General features: G+C 36.6%; 2 protein-coding genes across 5 annotated transcripts in view; one reads left to right on the plus strand and one right to left on the minus strand.

Moving 5' to 3' along the window:
• Lpcat (lysophosphatidylcholine acyltransferase) overlaps window positions 1-24,053 on the plus strand; it is a 31,061-nt gene extending 7,008 nt beyond the window's left edge. The window contains exons 2-11 of one of the 2 annotated variants that reach the window (XM_076423347.1): window positions 5,144-5,289; window positions 14,432-14,646; window positions 16,068-16,180; window positions 16,870-17,024; window positions 17,131-17,268; window positions 17,938-18,063; window positions 18,137-18,284; window positions 19,892-19,990; window positions 20,058-20,202; window positions 20,614-24,053. In XM_076423347.1, coding sequence (XP_076279462.1) covers window positions 5,144-5,289; window positions 14,432-14,646; window positions 16,068-16,180; window positions 16,870-17,024; window positions 17,131-17,268; window positions 17,938-18,063; window positions 18,137-18,284; window positions 19,892-19,990; window positions 20,058-20,202; window positions 20,614-20,699 — 1,371 coding nt within the window. In that variant the 3' untranslated portion in view covers window positions 20,700-24,053. Of the gene's footprint in view, window positions 1-5,143; window positions 5,290-11,252; window positions 11,471-14,431; window positions 14,647-16,067; window positions 16,181-16,869; window positions 17,025-17,130; window positions 17,269-17,937; window positions 18,064-18,136; window positions 18,285-19,891; window positions 19,991-20,057; window positions 20,203-20,613 lie in introns of both variants that reach the window. The other variant, XM_076423346.1, reaches the window with a different exon arrangement.
• LOC143208683 (RAB11-binding protein RELCH homolog) overlaps window positions 5,018-25,569 on the minus strand; it is a 29,201-nt gene continuing 8,649 nt past the window's right edge. The window contains exons 16-17 of one of the 3 annotated variants that reach the window (XM_076423303.1): window positions 25,326-25,469; window positions 5,018-5,549 (exon numbers count right to left, since the gene is read on the minus strand). In XM_076423303.1, the coding sequence (XP_076279418.1) occupies window positions 5,372-5,549; window positions 25,326-25,469 (322 nt within the window). In that variant the 3' untranslated portion in view covers window positions 5,018-5,371. Of the gene's footprint in view, window positions 5,550-14,571; window positions 17,403-21,356; window positions 25,470-25,569 lie in introns of those variants that run through there. The other 2 variants (XM_076423304.1, XM_076423305.1) reach the window with 2 other exon arrangements.

Below are 25,569 nucleotides of genomic sequence, written 5' to 3' on the forward strand. Positions count from 1 at the left end.
AAATTACTTTCTTGCCAACCGAATATATTTCGTTTGTCTATAATATAATTGTACATTTAATTATTTAACGTTAAGTATTATGTACACCGTCAGGAAAAAAGATATTTCTTCCTTCTTACAAGATGGAAAATAGCGTTGCATACACCGAGTATATCTCGCCTGATATTACCATCTGATTCACATCGTTATTATCATTTATAGCGAGTGGTGACGCAGATAAGAATTGAATGCTTGTTCTTTTGAATGGCATCGTTTTTAATACACCGGTCAACGCAGCCCGGAATTCGCTTTAAAAATGTACTGACCCGTGCACGTTGCGAAATGACTGGTTCGGGAGGTAATTTGAATACTGCTAGGAAGTTTATTACGAAATTGCAACGTTTCCCGCCGTTTGAACTTAAGAGGACTTTACTACGCAATCTGCCATGCCGGTGCAGTTCACCAGTCACTTTCTCCAATAAAAGCAGCTTTTACCTCGGGCGCATTGTCTCCGGGCGACCGAGAGAAGAGCAAGAAATAAATCAAGAAAATAGTATTTTAGTCGGAGATTCCAACAAGCTCGGATCTTTCTAATGACCTTTCTAACGCGGACCTTTCGGCTTGTTTCGAAGCATTGCTCGTAAACTGGCGATAGTTTTTCACCGAACGAGCCAAGTCTTGCGCAAAAACGCGAACCGGTTGCCAAATACGGTCGGTGTAAACATCTATCACCGGGACAATATACTTTTGCAATATTTAATGTTTGAAAATTCGCGTGAATTAGGAGTCGATGCAAGAAACAACCTTTTAGAATGAAGGAGGATGAAGTGAACATCTGTCGGACATTAACGTAAAGCGGTCATGAAAGTCTACGCAGTCAAGGAAAGCATTAACCCCTTGTCATACAATTTTTTTTACAGTTACAGTGATTAATACGTCTTTATCCCCAAAAGTGTCGTAGAAGGGAAAAGAAAATTGATATTTTTTGTATGGCTACATTTATTTTAATGCTTAAATATTGATTACTAGATTGCGGATCTTTATGCAAAATAAAAATATTTTGCATTGATTGTGGGAAGCAGGAATAACATAAAAATTGATTTCATCCCTTAACGACTTTTTTCACATTGAAAGCAACATTACATCATTCCTGAATTCTTTCAATCTTTCACTGTTTTATTTATTATTAATAACCAATTTCTTCATAAATACATAAATTATTCCATCTAAAAAGAAACGCACAACATTCATATTTGGTAGACCTTGTTAAAATCTTCATAACGAGTCTGACTCGTTAAAATACGGCAAGGGGTTAATAATGTTTTTAATTGAATGTTTGTGTGGCATCTCACGTCAACTAACGGCGATAAAGTTCTTAAAATTATGATTAAATCTCTACGCCTTTAAATGGCATAGCTTTCAATGTAGAAGATTAATTTGTAGTTGATCACGAGCTGTGCGAAAATTGATTTCCCCAGACATTGCAATTTTTTTCACAAGGGTGACCAAATTTTGGAGCATCGTGTAGGTCGGTACCTGCTCGTGCCAATTCGTCTGCCATCTTTTGTAGGATAACGGAACAGAAAATAGAGACACCTCCCTGAAAAATTGAGGGAATTATTCAAAATGCCGTGAAATTATTCAAAAGGCGCGCGCGCATTATTCATGAAGATATCGAACCAGAAAAAAGAAAGTGCACGCAACAGAAGTTCAACATCTTCTGGAATGTGCGTGTTCGATTTACGAATTTGTCGACTATATGTATTAACTTTCGGAATAATATTTGTAATAAATCATTCTGTGAGTCTAATATAATTCTATATTTTCACTACGATGTAGTAGACCGCAATTTCTTAATCCATTGCAGTCGGAGCTATTTTAACTCGAAAATTAAACATTTCTTCCGACCTGGAATACTTCCATTCTATATCATTTTATGGATATGTAATTGAAGTAATACCTCCCACAATACCTAAATGTGTAGTAATTGATTAGATAGCAACATATTTAATAATGTAAACAATATTGTGAATAATGGTACAGCAATTTTTAGCGGTGACCCTCTCTGACCACTTAAGTAGTTTATTTGAAGACTGTGTGTGTGTGTGTGCATTAAAAGTGAGAGGTCAACAGTTTTATTTTAAATAATCGCTCCAAGGAAAATGAGTTTTGCTACGGAAGAATACTCGGCTCCCAACTAATGCTCAGTAGACAGCGGATTTTATGCATTTATGACAAAAACGAGTAGGTGTAATTTAAAACATTAAAAACATTAGACGAATTTAAAAATACTTCTACACCGTTTTCAACTTATTGAACATATTAAGAGAGAAAATAAATTTCTATGTCACTCCGGTTTGTTGCGATTCAGGTGGAAAATTTTTATTTTGCATAAATGTCCGCTATCTAATGATCAATCGGCGGATAAAACAGTTGAATAGAGTCGGCATGTATAAATCTACATATGTATTTCTTTATGAGCGCCAATGAGCCAACGCGAGAGAAACAAGATCGAAGTTCCCAGAAAACTTTCTTCAAAAAAAAGCAGAAATTCTTTCCTAGAAGAAGAATCGATAGTATTTACTTGGTCGTGGCCTCGATCTTGAAAGTTATGTAAATAGATACAACGCGTGTACCTCTTGTACAGGTACAAAATGAAGTGAACAGGTGATGGAGCCTAACGGAACGACTGAACGGTACCCGTTTCTCGTTTTTTCTTGTTTCCCGTCTCTTCCTCTGTCTCGCCTTCCCCGCGTTTCCTTTCTCTTTCTCCCTTGTCCCATCATTCAACTCCTTTCTCTTCTTGTACTCTTTTATCCATTGATTTGATGGCATCCTAAATCCTGGTCAGTCCTATAACCTTGCCCCACTAAGGGAAAAGAGTGTTCCCGTTGTTAACGAGAGAAAGGTGGTCCAAGAATACCTTTACTTTTTTTTTGGTCGCTCGATCGTAAATCTTCGATGACTGATATAGCTCTACTAGAAAATTTAGAAAATTGTCTTCAGGACTTGTACACTACTAAAAAATTTAGAAAATTATCTTCAGTACTTGTACACTACTAGAAAATTTAGAAAATTGCGTTCAGTACTTGCACTCTACTAAAAAATTTTGAAAATTGTCTTCAGGACTTGTATACTCCACCAGAAAATTTTAAAAATTGTCCTGAGTACTTGTACTTTATTACAAAAATTTAGAAAATTGTCTTGAGTACTTGTACTCTGCTAGAAAATTTAAAAAATTGTCTGCATTACGTGTGCTCTCTATTTTGCATGACATTTTCCCCGCCTGTCTGTTAAACGAATTAACCAATCAGAGCGCGATAACTTATTTTTTACAATACTCCCGTTTAAAATGTTATTGCTCTTTACGCTTCTCCAAAAAATTACTTGACGTGTTGTATATTCGTAATTTTATCTGCATTGAATATTTCTTTTAAAAAACATAAGCAATTATGTTTAAATTATAGAGCGAAAAGAAACGATAGTTAAATAAATTCGAAGAAGTTTTACAATACCGGAATGACCCATGTCTTTTTCAACGCGATTGCATCATTTCTCTCCTTGCTCCTTCTGTTTTCCGCATTATTACGTCCATCATTCCTTTTACCCCTTTGGGACACCTCTTCTTGGCAGCTTTAATAACTCGTACTGTTGTTTGTTCTATTCTTCTTTCGTCTTTCGTAACCCGAAGCTACTTTTGATTACTACTCCCATCCAAAAATGATGTCGTACAAACGAAACAAGCTAGACTTTTATTTTTAATTCGTATTCATTTTTCAGTCTTTAAATGTGCACTATTATTCCCAGCATCTTTCAACTCCTCCCTCTGATTTTTCTAACTTGTATGCTTTTTTAATCGCTTCGTGATAATGTTCTGCCTCTGGTACATAGCCTCATACCAATTTACTTAATAGTTCACTGCGAGGTAGCATCCGATTTCCTTCTTTCATAACAAAAGGGAATGCACTCTTATTTCTATTGTATGTGATCAACAAAGGACATCCCAAATAAAAGGATGCTAACTTTGCAACGATTTGCAATCCCTTTTCTTCGTAAAAATGTTCTAAAACACTTTTGGTTGTAGTTCCATGCTACACAATCGAAATGTTGGAAAGATGTCCAAGACATTTTCTATCTGCAATTATTTTGCGACTCAGTACCGAAAATTAGCGCATAGAAAATTTTGGAGAATTCTTTGCATCAGATATTACAGGATTAACAATCAGTGTAGTTACTGAACATAAAGATATTAATAATGTAATAATTTCTTGCGTTTAATTTCCCGAAATACTTTTTGTATGTATAGTTTGAAGCTACAAAATGTCTTATGTTAAAAGAAAATAACACACTACATATTCGCAAGTATATTGCAATCAAGTGGTGGAAGTCAGTATCCAGAAAATTTTGCTGTGGTCATGAATTCCGGAGTATAGCAAGCTGACGAGGTTACATACCTTTGAATGATTTCAACAATTTTGTTTATACAATTATATTTATATTATGTCTTTTTAGAAATCAATATTGTATATATATATATAAGTATTTATTTTGATGAAATTTGCAAAATATGTATAATTAATATAGATCTACAAAATATTTTAAAAATTTTCGACATAGGCCCACGTGAGAAGGTTGTGATAACAACTTTTAGTATTTTCTCTGTAATTGCGGCCAATTTTTTCAAAAATTTTGTTCACGTCATGTAGTAAACCAATTGTTCCAACTTTTTTGCACTCCGAATTATTTTTCAAGTTATTTTTCTCCCTACCATTTTAAGTGTTTCATTTGAAATTTACTTCAAAGGACAGTTTCTTGACTGCTATTTATTTTAAACAATGTTGTTTAATAATTATATTAAATATAGCCCTCAAATTTTATTGTAATTTATATTTGAGGAACTTCTATTTGTTTTTAACTAAGAAATACGACTTAAATAAATAGAGGAACAACCAAATACATGTAAAAACACGTTCCATTTACATTTTCCTTTATCCGATGTCCACTCGACAAAGGAGTGCAAAGGGTTAAAAGAGTTCCGGTGTTTTTAAGAGTGTCCGAATATTAATAAGAGTCACTGTTAATAATCATTTGATCGGAGAGTACTTATTCCTGATAGTAGGTAGGTACTGACAGCTGGTGAAGCAAAAAATGCTTCGTGTTTCAGACGGCATTCCTGACGGTGGCTCTTCTACCATTCAGACTGGCTGCAATTACGGCACTGGTGATCATGGCCTGGCTGCTAGCTTGTCTAGGTCTCCTTGGATTATCCGAGGAGGATCTCCGGCGAGCTCCTCTGAAAGGGTGGAGACGGTAAGGCATCAACTGCCATTATGTTCTCTTCCATTGCGCTTTTTGTGCATACACTTTCCTCATCTCTCGATGATCATGCTTCCTACCATTCACGAACTACCACTAGAACTTTTGGCTGGCTACATCCACGGTTGCTCGATGCTACGACAGTTCGTCCAATCTGAAACTCGTTCCTCGCGGGTCGCTCCATACACACCGATCGATTCTCAAAAGTCCTTATATGTTTTTCTACTATTCTGTGTTCCTGGACTCTCGACGTTCTGCGGATGAAATCAGGGATGGAAGTTACGTTTCGTTTTTTTAACACGTTGACTGCTGTGTCACCCATAAACGGCTGACAAACTTGTTTGTCCAGATTTCAATAGAAATGTTTTTGCTAATACAGTGTGGCCCAAAAGTCACGAAGCCATTTGAAATTCGAATTTGCCTATAAAAGAATAAATGTAGATTAAAAATTTTTTTTAAATAAAAGGGTTATTCCATTTTAACACTTTATCTGCCGGAAGTGTAGGTCAAACTTGTTTGTTCAGATTTCAATAGAAATTGTTTTGCTAATACAGAGTGGCCCAAAAAATGATTCAATTACACTTCATCGCGATAAAAATATCTAAAATGAGATTAATTGAATTTCACGAACAATGATCGACGCATCGATGATGGAGAGCCAAACTAAATATGTAATTTTCATCGAAAGTGTGTGTTACAAATAATAAGATGCAAATATAATAAATATAGGCATTAGCACATGTTTTATTTCACTGTCACGTCAAAATTCACTGAAGCTTCTAACACTGCAAAGTACTCGCACTCGCTTCGTTAATATAATCCGCTCGCTGATACGTCTTTAATCATACTTTTACCTTTCACCTATGTTTGCCGTGCAACCTGGTGTCTGCTGCTCTACTTAACTATCATAATTTTCACTTACTCCATATGAGCGCATCTTGTTCTTGTTCAATTTTCCTTAGAAGCATGGAATACGTTGTCTGCTATAATAATTCCAAGCTAACTAAGTCATTAGGAAATGCTCGTGCGATATAAATTAGCAATTATGACAGTACCTTGTCTAATTGCAGATATTGTAACAGGTATAGTGTTATAGTTGTTATGATAACAACTATAATAAGTAAATAATTAATAGTTATCAATAGCCCAGGAGAATCAAAGAAAAAGTATCTCGAATACGATGAAATTAATCCGAAAAAATCTCGCACTAATCTCGAGTTTAGAGACAGTTAATAAATAAATAATTAACAATTATCAATAGCCCAAGAAAATCAAAGAAAAAGTATCTCAAATAGTTTAGAGACAGTTAAAAGTTCGAGCAACGTTTTACAGAATAAAATGCATAGTTGCATTCTTGAATATTTAACGAAAATTTTCATTATGTTCAGTAATATTTTATATTCAGCATAAATTTTCGCTCGACGGATCTGCTGAAAAGTCAGCTCTAGAAACGAAATGTAGCGATTTCGCGTGATCTCGGCAAGACCTTGACACCTCTACATTTCATTTAGTCTTCGTAAAATTCTAATGACTCTCTCGACATCATTTGATGCCTTCCTCGGCGCAGCACACTTTCCAGGACAAATTTATCCGGGGATTGAAACAAGGTCGCTCTAAACACTAGCTTCCGTAGGAATTAATTAATTATATTTTCAACTTTCTGTTGAAATTCAAAACTCGTATTTATGACTGTATTACGACTCCAACATGGTCACGAAAGAAAGTTGTTATTGAACAAGGGTATCTCTTTCATTTTTACATTAATGTACATGACAACGTGGAAGAATTACTTGTAATTTTTAAAAATAGATTAATCATAAAGACTATGAATTGGTGTGTAGACTGGTTATTAGTGTGCAAAGTTATATTATTAAATCTTGTTAAATCCAGCCTCAAGGCCGAGGACTTTTCTTCGACAATTTCTTGCGCAATACTTTCGGAATTCTTGCAAATGTACAGTCGATAACCGTATTTCCTGATTGTTCTCGCGGTGAAACGGCGATCGCGCTAGACATCTTGAGAAATTGTGCGAGATCCCCGGTGCTATTAAACCGTGACGGATGCAAAGTATCCTTCGGAGAAGATCCGTCGGAATTGAAGCGAAGAGGCTAGGGAAGAGGGGGAGGATATAAATTGCGGAAATCCGTTGAAGAATTTTATTTCATGAATGCATACTTGAAACGATTGAAGATCTTGGTGGGGAGAAAGCGTGAATGACCGCGGAAAAGAAGCGAACGAGGATACTACAAAAAGAAGAAGTAACGGGAGAAAGTATCCGTCAGACAAGTAGTTCGCGTCCATTTTCTTACGAACGACGTACTCGAGGAATCCGCGACGTGCATCTCTGCTAGGCGTTTTTTCTCTTTGTTGTCTGTACCTACTCTTTAAAACTGTGCTCACCACGATTTCCTAAGTAACCTAAATATTCAAATTTCTTCTTATTCGTGCGTTACGTTATCGTGCAGTGTCCCCGTGGTTCCTTCGAGTGTAAATGAATGGTTATCGCCACTTAACCATTGAATTTTATTTTCAAATCGGGCACGAACTTATGCAATCATCTAATAGTATTGTCTCAATTAACGACTGAAAAAGAAAACTAAAGTTAACATCAAGATAATAAGATTACCATCCTATATTTCTATTGTTTCTAAATAATCCACCAATAATTCCAAGGATAATTGATGATCCGATTGGCACAATCAAGTTCGTCACAAATCTAATCAGAGAGCCTCATCGATTGTTGAAGATATTACGTTGTCAGGCACAAGATGGCTACTGGAGTCTATTTGGACCATCTGCTTTTGAGAAAGTCTCGGCTAGAGGGTTTTTACGTCTATCGGGAAATTAAATTAGGAATTCGGGTCGTAGAAATCGTTCTAGTGTTGCTGTTGAACGCATCCGCGTCTGGTGTTCTTGGCTCTGTGCTCGGTCAATAGCGATCGACGCGTCACAAACCCCCATACCGGGATATAGCAATCGATGGGTCCGCCAGGCGTGCAACCCCTTTGGCTTAATACTTTTTCAGGGCTGCCCCATGGTGAACCTGACATATGATGCAACGAACAAGCGGTGTAATTTTAGCTCTACGGTGAGCGTTGATGCGCGCACGTTCAACTTTCCGCAATTCTTAACCCTCGTATGCTTCTTTAAAAAGTAATTCTACAAGAAATCCTTTCCTGGTTCTCACCTATTTTCGATAAATACAAAATTTTGCCGCAAAACGGGTGAAAAATAGTATTAACATTGATAAATTTCTCAAACAGTTTGGTTCGTTTCCGCAAAGATTATGTCATAAATGATCGCGCAAGAGATCGCGTGTCTCCGCGACCGACGAAATTCAACGGACCACGGTGCACAAGATTCCAGAAATAATCGATGCTGTTAACATATTTATAGTGCGATGGTTTACATAAAACGCTAACCTCGAGCAAGTTACGAAAAGAAAGGGACACAAAAGGCCGGCAAGTTTTCTTGAAGCTCGTGTCCGCGAAGCGAGCGGTTCTCACGTTTGTATTGTTTATTCATATAATGATCAATAAAAACGATTGTCCGCATCCGCTAGTGTCGCAGGGTTCTTTCTAGTCTCCGATAAATAATTCAACCACGTAACACCGGAGCTAGTGGGTCGGAATACATCTGGTTGTTTGCCTAGAAGACGGTGTGTCTCTGAGTCACGACTGTGTGGCGAATTTATGTTGATTCGTCTTTGCACAAACTAGTTTGTTATTCTATTTGTTGCGCATCGCGGAAAGTAATACAAGTGTGTATGAGATTATACATATTGTATCTCGTGGATACGTCGAAGTTAAAGAGTTTAGGGTACATACAGTCTAGGTAGAAGCACAGATTGCTTGTTTGGTGTATTCTATGGGGGACAGCATGATGGGAGGCATGGTAGAAGGGCAAGACACTTAAGGAGAGGTCTAATAAAACATGGAGAGGAGAAAAAGTAAACAAACAGATTTAAGTTTATTCATATAAACATTCTTTTCAAAAATCTGGAGCTGGGGTCTCTGAGACCCCACACTACCTTGCGATCGTTAACAAATGGATAAACAGCAAATTAAAGAAAAAGATAGATAGAGATTCAGATAGGAATAGATGGGGGGAACAACTTAGGCGAAGGACAAGGTAGATAAGCGATAGCTGGACAACGAGGCAGACGGAGAACTAGTTAAGTAGAGTGTAAGATAGGTGGAGCACAATTTAGGTAGAATGGAAGATTTTTGGGTAGCAAGATAGATTGAGAGCAAGTGACCAACTTAGACAGAGGGCAAGATACATGGAGAGTAAGAAAGATAGGAAGCAAAGTGTGTACTGAGCAAGGTAAATTGAAAACGAGGTACATAGATGAAGAACCATTTAGGTGGAGAATAAGATAGCTGGAAAACAACCTAGATAGAGATGTTCGGGAGGAAAATAAATTGGCAGTGAAATAGACAAAGAGCAAGTTAAACAGAGAACAAGATAGATGAACGGCACGATACTTACAGTTAGTCAGAAAAAGAAGAAAAGAAGGTTCAGCTTGACTGTTGTCCGAGCAATAGTTCTGTGCTCGATGACATTAACATCGCAATCGCACTTTGTCTTCACAGGAGAAAGTACTATGTACACTTCTATGAAAACAAGTTTCCTACCACATGTTTACTTAGCTGATCCTGATATTACTCCGACGAACGAAGTTCCACAGGAAAGCATGCTTATCGAATATAAAGCCTATTTTGCTCGCGCTAAGTTCGCGTTTGCGTTTTATAATGTAAAATCGATACAGCTACTTTTGTACGAATTCATTACATACGTTCGCCGAGTAATATGCATACGTAAATGTTTCTATAAAACCTTTCATGAAACTCCAGTCCTTTAGACTTTAGATTCTCACCTCCGTGGTAGCTAACATTGCACGTCGTTAACTGTCTCTAATCACCGACGTCGAGCCAATTAGAAATTGTAGTGTCAGATTTTATTACATATTATTTGCTTGATCTCGAAGTCACTCGATAATTTAGTATTTTCTACGCATATCTGTCTCTAGCGCATCACGCTACCATGTACTTTCCAACGTTTCCGAGCATTTCCTTTCAATAGCTTGCACGTACAGCAAGTAATGAATTGCACGCAATGGAGTAGAGCTACTTATGCTGTGTTCATGTGTGCAAAAACAATGGGTGTATTCAATGCAAATTAATCGGTACAAGAGAACTGCTTCTCTGTTCTTTAATATTGTTTCTCTCTTTCTAAACTACTTTTTTCAAAACGTATATTTAGTCATAACATTATTATCACATCATAATTATCATTTAGAGTATCTTCCAATGAGTACAATATAAACAAATTTTCAACTCTGTATTGTCCAATTCTTTTTGAGATAGAGCCTAATTATTAAGAGAGCTTATTAAGGGAGTAGACTCCTTTTTTCAGGAGCAGGGTGCGGGATTCGCGTTCTCATTCCTCAATAATACAAAAATGGCTTTCTCAGTAGTCAAAAACGCTAGATAAAAATTCGATCTAGGGCCCCAGCGCCTTCAAAAGTCCTATTTTTTTCGTTTATGAGGCGTAATTTGCATAGCTACATGCTGCCGAATAATGCAAATTACGCCTCGTAATTCGATTCGATCTTTTATCCAGCGTTTTCGACTACCGAACCCCCAATTTTTGTATTATCGAGAAACGAGAAGGCGAATCCCGCACTCTCGCAATCCTGGAAACGAGTCTACCGCCTTAAAGATCAGATCCAAATGAAAAGAAGCTTCTCGGAGGTATCTGAACAATTTCGCGTCCTTCCGCAGCCCAATTATTTCGCGAAAGATAAGGGAATGGCGGGGAACAATCGCCGAGCAGCCGAGGCCTTCCTTTCAAATCGGAAAAATATAGCAGCCCATTGGTTTTGCATAATACACTTGCAGACCGTGAAGAGATCGATTTTTAAAACGCTTGAACGAAAAACACTAAAATAACAGAGACATACGAATCGTGATCTGCTGGATGATGCGAGCGTTGTTCATCTGCGGGGGATTCCATCATCTGAAGGTGAAAGGTCGCAAAGCAGAAACAAAGGATGCCCCCGTGTTAGCCGTGGCGCCACATTCAAGCTTCTTCGACGCGTTTCCGGTTGTGTACCTCGGCGGACCGAGCATCGTCGCCAAGGCGGAGACCGGGCGCATTCCTTTTTTCGGAAGTAGGTCTTCCATGTTTTCTGTGTCAAGCTTAGCCGTCGCCTAGTTGACGTTCCATCTTGTCCCGGACTTCGTTTTTTTTTTATCCATCTGCTGCTTGACCGTCGTAAACTTGTTTCACTTTTCAATGAACATTCCGCACGCAATTGCAACGGAGCGCGTGGTTCGCAGTCGGGCACAATGTCGGTCGGAATATTCAAAGTGAAGTGCCAAGGCCTTGGACACCTTATTGTCGGATTCTCCACAAAGACCGGTTTTGCACTCCTCCTTTTAATTTTACATTGTGAATATTAAAATAGAGAGTAAGTAGTAGAGTAGTAATATTCTTTTATTTTATTTGAAATCTCTGCCCATGATGAAATTGAAATTGGAGGAAAATATATATTTCCCGAGTCGCGGAATTTATTGAATTGATGATCAAATATTTTCTCCCAACGGGGACGACATTTTTGCAGCTTTTATTCAGTTCCATTTAAAACGTTTACTCTGTACACGATTTTTCAAAGGATCAATTTGAAATAAAATTCGTCGGACTTTTTTAATTGACAATAAATTAACCTCCACGAGGGACGATATTTTTAAATCTTTCATTCGGTTTATTTGTATATAGACAACTTCGTGAACGTTTTTAAATGCAAAATAGATGTTACACTTGACTGCGGATCTTTATGCATTTATGAAAACCTTCAAAAAGAGGATAGAACACCAAATTCGACAAAATTTTGTACAATTTTTATTTGTTTTGTATCGACAAAGGCTGTCTCCATTAAAAGTAGAATTTTATTTCATTCCACTTTCTTAAAATTTGTCTACAAAAATTGAAAAATGCATCAACATCCGCAGTCTAAGTATGAATGTATTATTCGACTCCACATTTATGTAGATTAACACGATGGAACGCAGCTTGGGCTTCGCCGCTTGAATTATTTTACGTCAATCCTGAGATACTGACATGTTTTTAAAGAATCTTCCGTTCGAATAAAGTATTGTTCATCTCCAATGGAGAAGTTATGAATCGTCGAGAACAGATTGTGGTTTTCTGCGGCTGTAATTTATAGATTTACGTCTGCAGCAATCTGTCGAGTACGAACGCGACTCGATATCTCGAAGCTGGTCATCCAAGGCGAAAGGATCGCACTAACAGAGGAATTATGTATGTGGTGAATGGGATCATCCATATTGTTACTAACAAGATCGTGGAATAATGGGAACACTTGCGCTAATTAACTGATGCCTTTCATATCGTGGGACAAACATGGAGCGTCACATAGAATATTATTAATGCTTCACGACGCTATCGAACGCTTCATATTTTTCATTGTTCACATCATGTTTCTACAAATCTGTCTTCCCCTCTTTTTTTCTTTCTGTTTTCCTCTTTCCTGATACGATGTGTGTATCTCCCATAAACGATTACTAGATGAGAAGACCTAAAGTCAAACACCTGGATTGAAAAAGTCTTGTGTCACGCGAGAGTCTCGATCAGCATAAATCTACGAGTCGATCATTTCCAAGGTATTTCCGTTTTACGAAATGTCGGAAAACTAATTGCCACGCAAGTATTTACATAGAATTTGTACACAATGTCGGCATCTGTATGTCAATTGAATTACACCGAAGAAAATTCAGATTAAACACTGGAAAACGATTGCTTCGTCGGTTTGTGTGCTCGAGGATTTCTTCCGCACACACTCAAACGATTTATTTTAACGTCGAAGATTATACGCGCAGACAAATATTTCTGCAAGACGTGCGTATACCATCGGCAAAGAACTCGCGGCCGCCATAAACTTTCTCAGTAAGGTGTCACGTGGCTTCGAAGCCGTTTAGAAGTTTCACTCTTGTGCAAATAAACCGGTGATATGGAGTTTTCCACTGTAGTGGCTAGGTGGTTCTTGTATGCGTTATTGAGAAACACGCTTAGAAAATTGTTAACTCCGCGGAAACCATTTTCTTCCTCGGTTAAAAGCAATACCGACTTACGGTATCGTCAATTTCGTTGGCTGAACGTACGAACCATTGTTCTACTTTCATTAGAAACAAAACATGAATGATACGGAATTACAACTTCTTGGAAAACAGGTAAACATAGTTTCCCAACGTTTCTCGACTCGTAGTTCTCTTTTTCAGAACTTGTAGAAGCTCTCTTGTCCGGCGACACTTCGGATAAAGTATCTGCCTGGTGAAAATTTCAAAGTTTCTCGAAATTGAGGAGGACAGTATGTTACTTATTTTATTTTACTCTGAAATACTCCGTAGAAACTCCCGTCGTCGCAGCGACAACACTTGAACTTTTACATCCCTTAACATCGGCATTTTTTAAATATCCTAGATAGTTTTCTAGTAAATATTATGCAGAAAATTATAAATGTTTGGCTTATGTCGAGCTGTGGGACTGTAATCTGTATCACCGCGAAACAACTATACAAATTAATAAAAGCTGTATTTAAATTTTCCTCTACTTGTATGATAAGAAAAAGGTGGCAAAAAGATGCTACAAATTTTACACACCTCCAAGTGGTTTCATACCTTAACCAGAGAAACAGAGAAATTTTCTTTTACATTGCAATCCTAAATGAAATTAAACAATGCAATCCTATATGTAATTCAGACACGTCTTACTAGGACGTAAGCACTAATAGATAAAACTGTATCGTACTGAAAGTAGTGTGGCCACGTGTAATAACTTTGTTTCGTTAGAGCGAGTGTATAGACGTCATCACTGAATGGTTAATAATATATTGCAACTACGAAGGCTGTTACCAAACTAAACGCTGGTATAGAGCGTACTAAAGTTTGTTTGTTGGGAAGCTATGTAATAAAATGAGAAAGGTATCATTGAAGAAAAGTGGTTAGGCTCGAACCGTGTCACCGAATGCCGAAGAGTGAAACGAATCTGTGTGGAACAGCTAGAAAAGGGGGATTTAGGAAGCCGTTAACCAAAACCCGATTGAAACCTGCAGCAAAATAGTACCCTGGCTGTGCTTCATGGGTCGGCTGACGTACCAGGCAGGAGGGATGAGAATCATTGTGCGTGGAAGACAGGCCAGCAGATCCGAGGCGCCGATCCTCGTGGTCGCACCACATTCAACCTTCATGGATGGCGGGATCGTCTACATAACCGGCTTCCCTTCCATCATCGTAAGACGAGAATCAGGGCTGAATCCGTTTATCGGAAGTATGTGTTAAGTTATTCAAAAGATTCCGTAACTCAACCCTCCGACTAATCGAACCGAGCCAACCATAACCGTAGTATGTAGTTCTTTCTCACCGAAGTTCCTCCACTATTTCAGTCATATGTTTACAAAACCGAATATACCGAGCGATCAACATTGCAATCGCTTCGAATTAGATATCAGGCACAAGGCTATCCCATTATTCTATGATGCACTGCAACTGGCGATCCCAGAAATCTCTTTTCGAAGGATGGTAGTGGTACTCTTTACTAGGAGTATGGCACTTCGAATTATATGTATACATTTTTTTGTATACAGCATTCGAATTATTATACAGCGTGTATCATGAACTCTGTCCACTTGAATATCTTGGTTATTTCAAAGAATACGAGAAAATGTTACTTACAGAAGTTGTAGGGTGAAAGAAACTACACAATATGGTATTCTTGCAAGTGGAGGCGTACAGAAGATATACAGAGTCTGTCCGGAAAGTAATGCAACAGCATTTAAAAAAAAAAAATCTATTATCGAGGATCAAAAATTGGACATTCCATTTAAAAATACAAAGGTGACCTTTATATCTTCTGAACGCCTCCATTTGCAAAAATATCATTTACAATTTACACCATATTATGTAGCAGAGTAGGGCAATAATCAACTATAATTTAAGAATGACTAATAGTCTTCTTAAATGTTAGTCATAGCAAAATAGTCATTAGTCAAAACTTTTTGATTAGTTAGTGATAACTAAATGGCAAATAGTTGGTCACAGCTCTAAGTAATCGTTAGCTATTGCTTATTACTGAATTAGTAGTTGATGATCAGTCATCAATCTTTAGTCATCAGTCACTATTGTGCGATTAACATATATTAATATAAAAAGTTTTGACTAATGACTATTCTGCTATGCCTAACATTCAAAAAGACTATTGGTCATTTTTAAATATTAGTTGATTATTGCCCTATCCTGTTATGTAGTTTCTTAAACCCTACAACTCCTGTAAGTAACATTTTCTCGTATTGTTTGAAATAACCAAGATATTCGAGTGTATATCACTTCGTTAATATTACAGAGGAAGAAATAATTCGTATTCCATTCACCACGATATACGTAAATACATCGACGAACTTGAAACAGGAATATTTCCTTAGAAATAGGAAATGATTACTGATTTTGTGGTCAGTTGATCGATTAATCAATAAATTGATCAGTATTGAGATATCGTACGGAAGCAGAAATCGTCAAGTAATTTTCTAAACGTGTATCGCGGTATTCATTAAAAAATGCAACGCTCAATATATGCAGCAATTATTGTATCATCGCGTTTAGGTATACTTATCGATAGGTATCGCGTGAAATAATGTTGAAACTGGTTGTTCGATTTAATACTCATTCATTCTTTTGTTGTATAATCACTCTCAGAACTCATCAACTACACGCAGCCGGTCTACGTGTGGAGGGAAGATCCAAATTCCCGGCAAAATACGATCAAGGAGATCATTGAGAGGGCTACTTCGAAAGAGGATTGGCCACAGGTACTCTTAACGAAACAATGCAGTATCTTCGTCAAAGCTAATAATAAATGCGACATTAATCGCTTCGTAATCGTCTTCGTATTATCTGATTCAATTGTCTTATTGTTAGTTTTGAACTAGGAGCACTTCGAATTCACAATAAGAAAAACGTGGTATACATTCACGCTATTTTAAATTTCATACGCAATGGTACGGTTAGTGTTAAGAATGACAAAAAAAGTTTGAATCACTGTAATCATAAAATAAATTGTAGGGCAGCAAGTGGTTCAACAACACACTGTGTTAACACTAAACCTGCCACGGTTTTCGACGATTTCTTTTTTGAATCGTATACATTAATCAATCAATCATGATTAAAATTTTCATCGATTAATGCCCAACTCTGGCAGGAAATTACTGAATCGACTTCTTTATTTAAGCACATAGTATAATGAAAACCGTACAAAGCTTAAGTAAATTCAATCTTCTCAATTTTCTAAGATGTTTCACTTTTTATGTGTTTTGAGCTGGGTAGGTTTATAGTGTTAAAGTTGTTTTAATTGTATGCGACTTTTATGGGCAGTGGTGTGGTACTCAAAGTGTTAATGCTGCAGCATTGCTACCGATAGACATAGAAGTTCAACTATGTGTAATTGTTGTCTGTCTCGTTAATTAATATCAAATGAAGATGATTAAATTGCTGGTTACAGGTTATGATTTTCCCCGAAGGAACCTGTACAAATCGATCGTGCCTAATTACATTTAAGTCAGGTGCATTTTATCCTGGTGTCCCGGTGCAACCTGTGTGCATCAGGTACCCTAACAAATTGGACACTGTCACGTGGACTTGGGAGGGTCCTGGAGCGTAAGCATCTTCTTGAAGAATACTTTTAATTTTCTGTCGGCATAGAACTATTTCCTCAAAGTAAAACGATTTCCGAAATGAATAATTAGAAATTCTGATCTCGCAGATTGAAATTACTCTGGCTGACGCTGACCCAGCTGAACAGCAGCTGCGAAATCGAGTTTCTCCCCGTTTACAAGCCAAGCGAGGCAGAGAAAACGGATCCTAAGCTCTACGCAAACAATGTGCGACGCCTGATGGCAGAGTAAGCCTATCTTGTTAATAAATCGTTAAATTAATACTCGGAACGCGCGCCGGGAGTACCTGTAGCTTTCTGCACACGAAAGATTCGAATTTGGAATAATGCTTTCAGTGACCACATCTTCGCCAAGTATCCTTCTGTAAGCAGAAACAAAATCAATTGACATTTATTGGTCTGCTTGAGTAATTTATATTCGTATGAGATCTTCAACACTGCGGTTTATGTTCGTACGCAGTAAATGTCAGTTGGCTTTATTTTTCATTAGAGGGGAATTGTTGCTCGCGAGCTTCGCGAGTAGATAATGCAAACAGACGTCGACAATGTAAATTTCTATTGAAATATTGATTAAAAGCTACGACGTTCGCTTTTTTGTTGTATTGAAATATGATTCTAAAAGCACTTTTAGTTTTTCCCGAATTTTCCATTTTTCCGTGATACTTTTCCAATTTTTCTTATCCTATAACCTAGTTCGGACTAATACGAACATTTTAAAAAAGAATTAGCCAAATTGGTCCAGCCGTTCTCAAGTGATGCGCTTACCAATGAACAGCATTTGATTTTTATTTATATAGATAGATTAAGCAGTCGAGTAAGAAAATTGTGTGGTCCGCAAAATCGGACACTCTGCACGCACCGGTCTAATATTTATTCTTAATTTCTATTTATTTTCAGGGCTCTACAGATTCCCGTATCGGACTATACATACGACGACTGTAGAATCATTAGCAAAGCACATCAACTGCATATGCCTCACGCGTCCATCTTGGTCGAGGCCCATAAGCTTCGCAATAAACTCGGGTATGCTTGTGAAAATAGCTCCCCGGAAAGATAGTTTTTTTTCGCAAACGATGTCAATTTGTTGTTGATTTAGGCTGGTGGTAGCAAAGACAGAAGAAGAGATAGTTCAGAAGAAAACGCAGAGACTCAGCGAAGAAGTTAATTTCCACGAATTCGTACAACTATTGAGAATCGACGAGAAAGAGCCTGCTGCTCAACAACTCTTCCGAATACACGACAAAGTATGTGTTCTATAACGTTCTAATTACAATTCAATGCTTATTATTACCAGACAACGTTAATTTCAACGTCTTACAATCCATGCAGACCACTTGAATTTTGCACACGAAGTGATTTCTCATCCACAGTTCACCAATAGATTAAGTAAGTAGACTCGTTTCCAGGATCGCAGGGGTGCGAGATTTGAAAATTCCCAAAAATGGGGGTTTTCAGTAGTCAAAAACGCTAGGTAAAACATCGATTTAGGGCGCTATCGCCCGCAAAAGTCCTATTTTTTCGTTTACGAGGCTTAATTTGCATTGCAGTAAATTTTCTATAGCTGCGGAGACCTCGGGGGGATTTCTTCGCATCTATCGCATTTGGTACACACTACTTTTTGAGCTTCAAAGGCCGAGCCGAACGTAGAGAAGGACAGCACGTTTAAAGAGAGACCACGGCAACTGTCCGCGTGCGAAACTCTCATCATCGATTAAACCACTAAATACAGTTGAAATTATATCGTGTTTGGTATCATTTTGCATTAGAAAAATGCCAGGAATATGTTGCTGAAAGTTCCATAAAAAAATAATGAAAAATAAAGAAGATTAAATACTGGTGTTACATTGTGATGACGCACGGGCGTTTCAACTGTGCCGACGACTGCGACTCTCCGCGTCGCGTTAGTAGTGGTTCACACCGATATACCGAGCCGAGATCAGGTTACTAAGTTGGGGGGGATATTTTTTTCGCATCTATAGAAAATTTACTGTATTTGGCAGCGTAATTTGTAGCTATTTTCATAGCTACATGCTGCCGAATAATGTAAATTACGTCTCGTAAACGAAAAATAGGACTTTTGAGGGCGATAGCGCCCTAGATTGATGTTTTATCCAGCGTTTTTGACTACTGAAAACCCCCATTTTTGTATTATTGAAAAATCAGAACGCGAATCCCGCACCCTTGAAATCCTGAAAACGAGTCTACCGCCTTAATAAATAACCGATGTCAAGGATTTCACTACAGGACGCTGTTGCGACCGTGTTTATACGTTTGTACATTGTAGATGGTACAATATTAGGGTTTGTTTACTATTAGAATTGGAATGTTATGCCCAAGTTGATAGTGACATCGGTTATTTATTAAGGACACGTGTACTCAACTGATATTTAAATTTAATTTTCTTAAAAACGAAGCCTCCCACGCAATTTCATTATTCTTGATTATCGTCTTATTTCCAGCCATAGAATCGACCTGACCTATTTTGTACCATGAATTATGAGTAGACAGCGGATCTTTATGCAAAATAAATATTTTCTGCTTGAATTGCGACAAACTGGAACGACATAGAAATTTATTTTCTTTCCTAATATGTTTAATAGGTTGAAAATAATACAACAGTGTTTTTAAATTTTTCTAATGGACTTGCCGTTTTAAATTACACCTACTCATTTTTGCCATAAATGCATAAAATCCGCTGTCTAATTTATTACAAACTGTAACTAATGTCAATTTCACTACTGAAAAGTCTTGTTTAGGTTTTAATCGAAAGCAAAATTTCTGAAGAAAACTTTAAAATTTACTCCGGTATGAAATTGTTTGTTCCAAAATTGTGATTTGATCATTGTTGCAGAATGCAACGAATACAATAGACTTCGAGGAGTACATATTCACGGTGTTAGCCACGTCGAACGCGAACACCGAGTTGGACAAGGTCGAAACAGCGTTTGAAGTAAGTGCAACACGTGTTTTTATAGTGTTGTTGATAATCTTTACTACTTCTCTCACGTAATTAACAGGTGTGTGGCACGAAATCGTTATCGTGCATCGGTAAAATGGAGTTGAGGAAAGCCTTGAAAATGTCACTGAACGTACCGGCGGAGGAGTCGGACAAAATTTTCGAACACGCGAAAATTGATTTTCCGGATACAACTGTGAATTTCGGTAAGTTGCATATTGCTCGAGACAACACAGTGTCGTGCTACTAACTAATTCACCAGTAATTACTCAATTATTTAACACTGATTTTTGGTACGTAAAACAAAAATTTTGACATGCTGAAAAAAATTCAATTACTGGAATACGTTCAGTAATTAAAATAGTTCGTAATAAAAAACCATCATACGTTCCTCAGTGTGAAAATTGAGTCATCTTCTTTTTCTAAATACTGAAAACATCCGATTTCTTTAAAATGCAACATTATAAATAAAATAAAATCTGTTGAATTAATGTGTGAAGCAAAAATGGGTGAAGTATTATTATAGAACCGTCTGTGCATTTCTGAGAAACGTATGAGTGGGTTAAGAAAAACGGTGCACCGAGAGATTAAATGTTTCTTTCTTTTCCTTTCATTAGAATTCGTGTTAGCTGCGCTGTCGGAACGCGCGGAGTACACCCACATATTCGCGGTGACCACCGAAACAAGAAAAAAGAGTATTTGAGAATATTTCATCAACTCGTTCCACACTCATCGAAGAAGCAAGACGCGTGCCGTTTGTAGCAGACCGCTTCTCAATCAGATTTGCGCCAGTCCTGTCTAACTTTGTTCTATTCTCCGCGATGCTGCTACTCTGTCAACGACTAGATAGCCATTTCCTGTTAGTATTACATCGTTGATGAAACAAAAAGATTGTCTTCGTGAGGATTAAGCGAAACACGGAACGAGAAGATCGCATGAGAGACATTAGAGACACTCTGTTCATCCTTGAGTCGACTATCGAGGCCATATTGATTCAAATTTATGCTAATTATGTTTCCTATAAATTTTGATATAAAAGCTAGACGAATGTTTTTTTACGTAGAACGGAGATATATAATTTTGTAATATCACAAACATTCAAAAGTGTTTAAACAAAGTTTCAAGAGAAAGTGTTAAAAGCGTTTTACTCTTTTCAGACATTGTTTAAACATGTTTGAGAAAGTCTACAGAAACATTCATGTAGCATTTATAGTGAAAGCAGAACAAATTCACGAAGTTGAAAGCTTGACTTCTTCTTCAGAAGGAATATAAAACGATTTTCATGATCGAAACGCTAAAGAAGTATTAAGATTTGTTGAACAGTATTATTTAACGTGTATTAACTGTCTGAAGATTTAGATGGACTTTCATTATTTGACTATATTTTTCCAATGGAATACAATAAACATGAACATGTTCAAGTTGTTGAGATGGCGAAGCTCGTTTCGAGAGTCCACTTAAGGATTAAACGAACAGCATAGCTGCGTAGCGCAGCTGTAACTTCGTTACTTTATAAAAGAGCTTCTTTTGTACAAATGAAGTCGAATTCCAAAGGAGACCGCGAGGTTCGGGCCGAACGTCTTACTCGAGAAAGTAAGAAATGTATAAATACTGTTCTCTTTTTGTTCTACCCGTAAATAAGCGTTTTAATTTATTGACAAAGTTTTGTATTATGCCATTGTGTTTCACGAGATTTTCGGGTAGGATAAGTATGTACAAGTATGGGCACAGAATCCATAAAAACGATATAAATAACGGCTGCATTATAGCGCCTGACTATACATATAGAAAACACATATGTATCTACACGTTCACACATAGTAAAATAAGACGTAGCCTAACTTTCTCTCTTGCGCTTCATACTTTTACATACTTTCCATCTAGTGCACACACGTGGTCTAGAATAGACTTTATTTCTCGTTAACGCTCGCCTAATATTTATTGTAAAACATTCGACCTCCCTTCAGAGTTTCACCCGCATTTTCGAAGTCATGTAAATAGTATTACACCGAAGGTTTCTTAGGCATAAGCATACAAATCCCCTCCGTGTTGGACTTAATATTCACGGCGGACGTGTTGCCTGTACGAAAGGATTTAGGTTTAGTATTATTTTAGATTACTCAGGGTTCAGAAGAATTTCAAGGCTATTGAGAATTTCGCGCGTTATTAGTAGTACCGATTAAGCCACGACCACAAACTTCTCTAAGTTCGCAATGTGTCCAGATTAGAGCTCTCTCACCGTGCCGATCTGAAACAATGGATCCGAAATGCTTGAGTATAATTTTCTTTTTTTAACAATTAATCAAGTGGAAGAATTTTGTTTTAATTCGGGTATTCCTTTGCCTCGTATTAATGCTTAACACTTCCACTCCGATGCTATGCTACAACGATGCTATGGACGAAATATCTTGTCATGTATCTTTATTAGCGATATGGAAGTGTTGTACGTTTGACATAAGTCAGGGGTCGGCAAACTTCTTTTGAAATTTAGGGCCAGAACGTAAAATTTTTAGGCTAGGGGGCCGGGCAGCAAGCTCAAAGATATTTAGGTAATTCTACTCATAGAGCAACGAAAAAAAACCTGTTCAAAATGTTTTTTATTTTACGTAATTTTATTTATTTTTTTCGTGTTCATTAACCTCACGGGGGCCTGATTAAAAACAGGCGGCAGGCCGGATTTGGCCCGCGGGCCGTAGTTTGCCGACCCCTGACATAAATAATCGATTTTTAAGACATGTCATCGTTGGTGGAAAGTACTTAAAGATAATAAATATTAAATACTCCATATTTGACACACTGAAAGTTTTTATTGTTTGTTTTACATGGAATGTGTGTGTGCTTAAAAGCGCATAGTGAAACGCATAATATGACGGAACAATTTTTACAGAAATATCTGGTTTCCTTTAAATGGTCATTTCTTTTTTGCAAATTACATGTTTTACTGTTGAATGACATTTTTTCTGTGCGTTGTGTTTTTGTATATTGGAACCATTCCTTGTATATTGGATGCATTCCATACAAAATGAACAATAGAAACTTTAATTGTGTAAAATATGGAGTATTTTATATTTACCATCTTTATAAACTTTTCACCAACGATGACATGTCTTAAAAATCGATTACGTGTGTCAAATTTTGGAATAAAACAGTTCATATCAATAATAAGGATATACGAGATATTTCGTCAATAGAATCGTTCTTCGACATCGTGGAAGCGAGATATCTCGCCCACGGTAGTGAAAGGGTTAATATTGACTACAAGAAAAAGGAATTCTGTTTTAATTTTGTTGGGCTCGAAAGAATGTAATGGTACTGACATTTATTAAATTCTGTTGTAAACTAAATTATAAGTTTCAATGAAGAATTAACCCTTAGCACTCGAGTGGCGACTGAGGCGCCACTAAAAATTGCTGTACCATTATTCAAAATATTGTTTACATTACTAAATATGTTAGTGTCTATTCAATTACTAAACATTTAAGTATTGCGTGAGGTATTATATCTATTTCATATTCATACAAAGAAAAGATTTAATATAGAACGGAATTATTCTAGATCGAAAGAAATGTTTAATTTTCCAGTTAAAATAGGTCCGAGTGCAAAGGGTTAAGCCTAAGGGGTGCGAAAGTATGTATACACAGTATACGTAAAACTTTGTAGAAATCTAATTTCTCGAGATTTCCATTAGTGTGATCAAAAACTTGGATTTTCGTTTCTGTTTTACTAAGAACCTTAGTTCAAGGTAATTGAAACATGTTGAGGACTTGGACATGCATTTAGAATAAATATAATATAAAATTTATTCTTTGCACGATAATGAAATATGCTACAGTATTTAATATTTAATAAACATAAATACATATACATGTGTACAATATATGTATATGTATGTAAAATAATAATTATTTATTGGTCATGAAATACGATAAACTATTAATCATTGTATATACGCATATATTAAATACATATATACATGTATTGTATATCAATATATATGTATATACGGGATATATGATTGTATATATATATAGATACAATAAAATATTCTTACAAGATACGAACTATTCTAAAGAAATTTGATCTTTTCTTTTCATTCGTTTGCAGCGAAAGTGTCGGTACTGATGTACTGTTAGTTTGATTTAAGTACAAACACATGACATAGAAATAAATAAATAGATTGTAAATCTTTCTGATGTGGCGCGATAAACAAATCAAAATTTTTAAAAGCAGAAGAAGTGGTCGGGATTTATTTAAAATGCTGTTAGACTTACATTTTGAAGAATTGGAAAGTAGCTAGAAGCAAAAATTGACCGATGCTTCTGTTTTGAAATACTTTTGTAAAGTTTAAAACCATCAGAATATTTGATATAACCGAATTTATGAATTTCCAATGAAATCTAGTATGTAGTAAAATAAAGGAGATATTGAACTTGGAAAGCACAAGAATAAGTCTAGAGGAAAAGAAAATTGTTATCGCCCCAGTATATCACACAACATCGAATATAATATACAATAAAAAACGAAAGCTTTTCTAATCGGAAAACCGCATAGTATACAAAAAAATGGAGCTGTCTTTTAAGATTTTAACGCTCGGTTATTACAACCAATTCATTATACGATTAATATCACCTATAATGTATTCCTGTGATTTACAGTGTAGCAAATATTAATTACTCAACTCTTGAAACTTCAATTTTAAGAGTCGCATTATGGCAGGATATTATTTTCAATTTGTTTCTTAAGAGCACTGTCGTATAGTACACAAAATATCTACAATATAGCAATTTGTGAGATTCCTTTTTAATAAATACATTGTAATTCATATAATATAAAATAACAAGCTATGTTTCAGTTAATGCAAGTTTTCAAAATAACTGAGTATGCAATGTGTTGCAATTGTATTAGTATTTACTGTTACGTTTACACATGCACAGGCGCCCGTGACGCGAGTATGGAAAGTAATCTATTATTGATTGACTGTTATCTGTAAACTCTAGTCTCGAACGCAATGAAATTGGAATTTTTCTTAAGGTTGTTGAAGTAGTATGTATTTTCAAAGGCACATCATTCTGTCGTGATGTTCGTTATTAATTTCTCAATAGATTTTATTATCAAACTTATATCCTGATTGTAATCGATAATGCTTAGACGGTAGACGTGTTCTATTCCGTACAGGTTTTGTGCATTACGTTGTGTTGTAAAATACATAAGTACAAATATATCGTCTGATCCCCAAGAGAGTACTCGGAAAACAATTCAACTAAAGATCTCATAAATAACAAGACATAAATCTATGGACTTAACTAAGAAAGAAACAAATTAGTCTTACTTTTTTCGCAAAATACTTGACATACTCGACGAGCTACTTTTCTGCTGGAAAATTTTGCTCACTTTCTGTCGCATGTCCTCCACACCTTGTCCCACGTTCGCAGTAGCCATCGACAGCAAGAGGCCCGAGTTCATAGACAGCGAACTGTCGAATTTCAGAAAACAACGTTCATGTAATTATTCGGTGAGTAAAATATTACATATTAGAAGCTAGTGCCATCAATTATGATACTGGCTGTATTTCT

This window comes from Lasioglossum baleicum, chromosome 5, assembly GCF_051020765.1.
Source record: "Lasioglossum baleicum chromosome 5, iyLasBale1, whole genome shotgun sequence".
Classification (NCBI taxonomy): domain Eukaryota; kingdom Metazoa; phylum Arthropoda; class Insecta; order Hymenoptera; family Halictidae; genus Lasioglossum; species Lasioglossum baleicum.